Source organism: Micropterus salmoides, unplaced genomic scaffold (genome assembly GCF_014851395.1).
Source record: "Micropterus salmoides isolate LMB-PRFRI ecotype aquatic unplaced genomic scaffold, ASM1485139v1 Ms_hic_scaffold_2167, whole genome shotgun sequence".
NCBI classification, from domain to species: Eukaryota; Metazoa; Chordata; class Actinopteri; order Centrarchiformes; family Centrarchidae; genus Micropterus; species Micropterus salmoides.
Genome location: NW_024041337.1, coordinates 17,277 through 24,899, shown reverse-complemented (window position 1 = coordinate 24,899; position 7,623 = coordinate 17,277). Strand labels below are relative to the sequence as shown.

At 45.0% G+C, this 7,623-nt stretch overlaps 1 protein-coding gene across 1 annotated transcript; it reads right to left on the bottom strand.

Moving 5' to 3' along the window:
- Nucleotides 1-957: 957 nt before the first annotated feature.
- LOC119916773 (transposon Ty3-G Gag-Pol polyprotein) lies at nucleotides 958-5,658 on the bottom strand. Its single transcript, XM_038736742.1, has one exon. The coding sequence runs from the start codon at nucleotides 5,407-5,409 to the stop codon at nucleotides 958-960; it is 4,452 nt and encodes a 1,483-aa protein (XP_038592670.1). The 5' UTR covers nucleotides 5,410-5,658.
- Between the last annotated feature and the right edge of the window lie 1,965 nt (nucleotides 5,659-7,623).

Here is a 7,623-nt window from a genome sequence, read left to right as displayed (position 1 = left end):
GATTGTGAGGGACCAGGCAGTTAGGCATCCTCACCTTCCACCTGGTGTCCTCTCTCTATATGGGTTGACTCAGTCTTCTTATTCTCTGTCCGGCCACCTCTTGTCACTCTCCCTCCTCGCATGTTTCCCAAAAATGGAGAAGAAAAAAAAAATCTTGTACTCCTCAACTGGCTAATCCCACCACTGCCACCATGTGTGAGGGACCAGGCAGTTAGGCATGAGGAGTCAAGAGGGAAATTTAAAGCAAAAGGGTTTTATTTACCAAAAAAATCATTACAACAAAAGATAAAGTTTTGGGCCCATAAAAGAGGTCAAATAAACAAACAAACAAACTAAAGCTCTAAACATAAGAGACTCAAAAATACAACTGACCTACTATACAACAAACAAAGGGGACTTATATATTGGCTGATCAGACCAATTTTGACACACAGGGGAAGACTAACAACAACAACACTACATCATAACTGCAAACACAACAAAACTTATGTAAAAACTTATTCCAAAAGAAATGTACATTTACTTAACCTTAACTCAAAAATACTCAAATATAATATAAATCTAAACCCCAAAATATTTAATGAGAGAATAAAGCCACCCCCCAGACATAGCAAGCAGTGGTAGTGTCCAATCAGGCCACCTCTCCTATAAAGCTGCTCCTGCTCCGAGCACCAACCCTTTAAGCCAGCAGACTTCCTGGATGTGGCATCCAACACTGGTAAGCTCGGAAACAAGAATTATAACAAAATGAAAATCCAAAAGATGCTTCTGTATAGTCAACTAAAATAAAATGTGAAATAAACTAAGTGTCCTGTAAGTTTATTTGTAACCAAATAAATATTTACTACAAACTGTCTAATGTGTATGAATGTATATAAACTAATCTTAAAGAACACAACAAAGTCAGTGCATGAGGTTACCGCTCTTCATCTGGTTGTGAGGCCACGGCTGTGGCCATCACACACCCTCCCCCTTCAGAGCTGCTGCTGGGCCAGCGAGAGAGATAGTCTGCAGTGGTGTTGAACTTGCCAGGATGTACTGGACTGTAAACCGGAATGGCTGCATGGCAAGGTACCACCTGGTAATCCGCCCATTGGTATATTTCATCCTCTCCAACCACTGCAATGCCTTATGATCAGACTCTAAGGTAAACTCTCTGCCCATCAGGTAATACTTGAAAGAGTCCAGGGCCCATTTGACTGCCAAGGCCTCCTTTTCCACTGTCGAATAGCGGACCTCTCTGGGTAGAAGTTTCCGACTGATATACGCCACAGGATGTCGTTCCTCCTTGGGTCCCTGTAGAAGCACTGCCCCCACACCCCTCTCAGAGGCATCAGTCTGTAATATGAACAGTTTCTCAAAGTTTGGACTATGTAAAACAGGGCTCTTACTGAGAGATTTCTGAATGTCCTTGAAAGCAGCCACTGCCTCCCCTGTCCACTGAACCTGGTTGGGACATCTTGAGCCCGTCTTATCCGTTAGCAGAGCCGCCCTGGCTGAGAAGTTGGGGATGAACCGATTGTAGAAGCCAGCCATCCCCAGGAAAGATCTTAACTGCTTCCTGGTCTGTGGGAGAGGACATGACTCAATTGCATGGATCTTTTGAACCTGAGGTTTAATTAACCCACCTCCAATGACGAAACCCAGGTACTCTGTTTCCTTCTTGGCCAGGACACATTTAGCTGGATTTATTGTCAAGCCGGCAGAACGGAGGCGGTCAAAGACCACTTTGAGATGCTCCACATGTTCCTCCCATGTTGTGCTGTAGACAACAATATCATCAAGGTAAGCACAAGAAAACTCAGACAATCCATAGAGAACTTGGTCCATTAATCTTTGAAACGTTGCTGGAGCCCCATGCAGCCCAAATGGTAACACCGTAAACTGGAAAAGCCCCCAGGGAGTTCGGAAGGCCGTCAGTTCCTGAGATTGCTGGGCCAGGGGCACTTGCCAGTAGCCCTTACAGAGGTCAATGGTGGTCAGATATTTTGCTTTTCCAAGACGGTCAATGAGATCATCAATTCGTGGGGTGGGGTAAGAGTCAAACTTTGAAATTGAGTTTAGATACCTGAAGTCTATACAGAACCTTATTGTTCCATCCTTCTTTGGAACCAGCACCACAGGATTGCACCACTCACTCTTGGATCGCTGAATTATCCCCAGAGACAGCATGAGATCAACTTCCTTCTTCAAGGACACCAGGAGGCGCTCTGGTATCCTGAAACTCATACGTCTCACTGTTGCATCAGGTTTTAATACAATGTCATGTTCAACCAGGTTTGTGCGCCCTGGATATTCTTGAAATATGTCTGTGTGAAGTAGAGTTTGTACCTGAGACTGCTGATCCTTTGACAGATGGCTTACATCAAGCTCTCTGGACACTGGCAAGGGCAGATAATGGTCATCTGCCTCCTCCTCTTCCTTTACAGCCTGAATCAGGAACACCTCAGCTCTTGGGACCCACTCCTTGAGGAGGTTCACATGAAGCACCCGGCTAGAACGCTGATGCCCTGGAGTGGAGACCTGATAGGTGGTGGCCCCCAACTTTTTCTTCACCTCAAAAGGCCCCTGCCATTTTGCAAGGAGCTTACTGTCACTGGTAGGCAACATAACCAAGACTTTCTGGCCCGGTTGAAAGCCTCTCTGTCGAGCTGACTTGTCATACCAAGTCTTTTGGTGCTTTTGGGCCTCCATCATGTGTGTCTGGGCTAGTTCCCCCATTCGCTGCAGTTTCTCCCTCATCTGGACAACATAGGAAATTACATTAATAGTCCCTTCCTTCCCCTGATCTCCTCCCCAAGTGTCCCTCAATAAGGCTAGAGGACCCCTCACCTCATGACCATAGAGTAGTTCAAAAGGGGAAAAACCTGTGGAAGCCTGAGGTACCTCCCTGTATGCAAAGAGGAGGTAGGGAAGCCAGTGATCCCAATCAGATCCAGTCTCATTCACAAACTTACGGAGCATTTGCTTGAGGGTCTGATTGAACCGCTCTGTCAACCCATCTGTTTGCGGGTGGTATGGCGTAGTGCGCACTCTTTTTATGCCAAGGAGTTGGTAAACCTGTTTCAAAAGTTTAGACATGAAATTAGTACCTTGGTCTGTTAAAATTTCACAAGGGAAACCAACTCTTGAGAAAAATTGCACCAAGGAAAAAGCCACAGTTTTTGCTTTAACTGATTTCAATGGGAAGACTTCTGGATATTTAGTTGCATAGTCGGTTACTACCAACATGAAGCGGTTTCCTGTTTTACTTTTCTCCACCGGACCAACAATGTCCATCCCAAGACGCTCAAAGGGGATACTTGTAACTGGGAGAGGTTGAAGTGGAGCTTTGGAGGGGCTTTTCATTGATGTCTTTTGGCACTGAGAGCAGCTTCTACAGAACTGGGCGACGTCAGTTTGCAAACCTGGCCAGTAGAAATGGCGCTTAATACGAGCTGTGGTCTTATGTTTCCCTAAGTGGCCAGCCCAGGGAATGGAGTGACCCAAGGTAAGTACTATTTCTCGGGCCACCTGTGGGACCACTAGCTGCTTCACCTGGCCATTCTGATGGTAAAGAACACCGTTCTGTAGGACATACTCATTTTGCTCACTCTTAGTATTAGTCTCCTGCTTCCTTCCTTGTGCCCTCTGCAAAAGTGTAGACAAAGTTGGATCATTTTCCTGCATTTGTATTATATCTGTAGGTATTTGAAAACCCAAGGGCAGGTCTGGAGTGGCCTCAGCTGGTGGTTGTATAGCCGTGCCCTGAAATTTGTCTTGCCTCCTCTGACTACGAGTCTTATGAGCTTTCCCGGGACATATCTCAAACTCTTCGTTATAGAAGGGCAAGGCACTGAGGGCTATGGAATCTACCTCCACCTGTTGAGCTTGTGCTCTAGTGACCACATTACAACTTTGCACCGGCTTTATCAAGTCATAGAGAACTGGCAGATCTTCACCCAAAACTACCGGGAAAGGCAAGTGATCTGCAACCCCCACATTTAATAGATACATCTGTCCCTCTATCTCCAGATAAATGTCAGCAGTGGGGTAATGCTTCTCATCACCATGTACACAGCAAATAGGGACAGTCTCCAGGGTACAGATAGCATTAGTTGGTACATATTTTCTCTGTACAAGGGTCTGGGTGCTGCCAGTGTCAATCAGGGCTCTGAGGTTTTCCCCATTGAGTTTAACCCAAACCATTTTCATGGTGTGGTTACCTTTGGGTTCAGGGTTAGCACTCTGGCGTGGAACAAAACACATCTGTGTCAGCTTAGCTGGATTCTTTGGGCACATTGGTTTAACATGACCTTCCTGTCCACACAAGTAACAAATGGGCAATCTATTAGGAGCTCTAGGTGGTGCATATTTGTTCTCCCTCATGGGAGGCTTACCCACTCCTGGCGCTGGCCTCTGTTGGTACGGAGGGGGTATGGGCCTGTGGCTGTCCTTACTACTCCATGGCTGGCCTTTTTTCCGAGCAGCAACACACACATCAGCCAGTGTGGCAGCTTCAGCAGCAGATTTTGGCCCATGCTCCTTTACCCAAACCTGAAGCTCAGGGGACAGCATTCTCAAGTATTGTTCCATGATAAGGATTTCACTAATTTCATGAAGTGTTTTACCTTGCGGTTGGATCCATTTTACATACAGCTCTTTAAGCCTCACATACAGCTCCTTGGGGCTTTCTTCAAGTTCCACATGGAGGGATCTGAACCTCTGCCTGTAGGTCTCAGGGTTAATATCATATTTTTTCAGAATTGCCGTTTTTACTTTATCATATTCATGAGCATCATCTACATCCATATGCACATAGGCTCCTCTGGCCTTACCAGTCAGTAGTGGGAGGAGACGAAAAACCCAGTCCACTTTTGGCCACCGACATGCTACTGCAATTCTCTCAAAAGTAATTAAAAAGTGTTCAACATCATCATTTTCTGTAAATTTTTCCAGTCTAGGCTCATGAATAGATCGAGACTGACCTGCTGAAGACATGGTGGGGTGGATTGACTGTACAGAGGGTGAGGCTTCGTCCTCTGGGTGATTCACATTCAAATCATAGTTTTCAGAGGGATCTGGCACTGTGGAAGCAGGCTCTGGTACTGGAGATGTGCGAACCTCTACCTCCTGCTGCAAAAGGCGAAACTGATGCTGTAGTGCTTTGAACTGGTACTCCTGGCGGTTGGCTTCCTCTCTCAATTTTGCTTCCCGGGTCTCCTGTTGACCCATAAATGACCGCATAATCCCAGCCAAGTCACTCAGCGTTGGTTCTTTGCCATCTTCATCCTCAGCACTTGATGCTCCATTTAGTGCTTCACCTTCCATTGCATCCTCACCTTCCACCTGGTGTCCTCTCTCTATATGGGTTGACTCAGTCTTCTTATTCTCTGTCCGGCCACCTCTTGTCACTCTCCCTCCTCGCATGTTTCCCAAAAATGGAGAAGAAAAAAAAAAAATCTTGTACTCCTCAACTGGCTAATCCCACCACTGCCACCATGTGTGAGGGACCAGGCAGTTAGGCATGAGGAGTCAAGAGGGAAATTTAAAGCAAAAGGGTTTTATTTACCAAAAAAATCATTACAACAAAAGATAAAGTTTTGGGCCCATAAAAGAGGTCAAATAAACAAACAAACAAACTAAAGCTCTAAACATAAGAGACTCAAAAATACAACTGACCTACTATACAACAAACAAAGGGGACTTATATATTGGCTGATCAGACCAATTTTGACACACAGGGGAAGACTAACAACAACAACACTACATCATAACTGCAAACACAACAAAACTTATGTAAAAACTTATTCCAAAAGAAATGTACATTTACTTAACCTTAACTCAAAAATACTCAAATATAATATAAATCTAAACCCCAAAATATTTAATGAGAGAATAAAGCCACCCCCCAGACATAGCAAGCAGTGGTAGTGTCCAATCAGGCCACCTCTCCTATAAAGCTGCTCCTGCTCCGAGCACCAACCCTTTAAGCCAGCAGACTTCCTGGATGTGGCATCCAACACTGGTAAGCTCGGAAACAAGAATTATAACAAAATGAAAATCCAAAAGATGCTTCTGTATAGTCAACTAAAAAAAAATGTGAAATAAACTAAGTGTCCTGTAAGTTTATTTGTAACCAAATAAATATTTACTACAAACTGTCTAATGTGTATGAATGTATATAAACTAATCTTAAAGAACACAACAAAGTCAGTGCATGAGGTTACCGCTCTTCATCTGGTTGTGAGGCCACGGCTGTGGCCATCACAGCGATGTACAAGTACAGAACATTCACCATTTAACAAATAACATTGTGTGACAGACGCCAGCGAGGCTGTGCAGTGATAAAAGCTCAATAACCGACACCGTACCTGAGGTCACCGGTCCGATTCAGCACCGTGCAGTACATACTCAGGAGCAGCCGGTTACAGTGGTGTCATGACCTGGATAAGGATTATGTTCCCGTTTGGACGGAAAAATGAATTGCAAGGTATTGCCATTGTCAAAAACGTGACACGGTGTCAATGTAGTCGACACTCGGCATCACTTGAATGGGGACAAAGCGGACCGTTGGCGATGTTCGGGAACACATGCGCGCCTTACCCCCGAATCCCACGGGGGGTGCTTGATCTGGCCAAAAGGCCTTAACGAGGGATTTTGCAGCTGGAGCGTCCAGTTGGGAAACTTTTTGACACTTGGGTCAACAATTCAAGCGCCCCTTACGCTGCAACCCAAGGGGCTAGGGGGCCCGAAATGAGGCCGCCACGCCCCATTTGGCAGTGGCGACAACATATGAAATATCTGCAGCCCTGGCACTTTTAGAAAAAAAAGTGGCTCCAATCTGACCAAATTTTGCACAGGCTGTCTGACGTGTCGAGTCTAACACCATCCTGAGCTGGGATGTCCATGCCGGCCCAAAGAAATTCTGGACATCTTGCTTAAAATTTGACCACGTGACCTTATTCTAGGCCTGGTCAACTACCTGTGTTCCAAATTTGGGGTCTCTGGGACGTTTCTGTGAGAAGTTACGGACTTTTGAATGTTGGAAAAATATGTGTCCCAATTGTCAATTTTGACATAAGGGACACCTGGCGACCTTTTGAAATTTGGGCAGGTATTTGGGCACCTTGGAATGCACCCAGGGACACCAAATTGATGTCAGGCGTTCACTGTTACACCTAATTTCAGGCACTGAAAGCTGTAGCCGTCAAACTGCTGTTTAAGGTGTAGGAATCTGGCCAAATGACCTCAACGAGGCCTTCTGAACCGTGAGGGTCCATTTGGGAACCTTTCTGACAATTGAGTTGACAAATGGAATCATGGTAATTTATTAAGTATGACTATTAACCACATCCCCATTCTGAATTTTGAATGTTGACAAGTTTCTAATAAGACCTAAAAGAAGTCCCAAAGGTTAGAATGTTTTCTTTTAAATTCTTTTTTTTACTTTGAATTTTGAATGTCATGACATCATCAAAGGTCGAATGCCTTTGATGATGTGTGTATAAGACCCAAGTGTTGGTTTAGTTGCAGTTTTTCTCAGAAGATCTCTTCCTGCTAACACGACAGCACTGGTAAGAAAATAAGCTTGTGGCTAAAAAAATCATCGGTTGACCTCTGGCCTCCCTGGTAAAAATAATA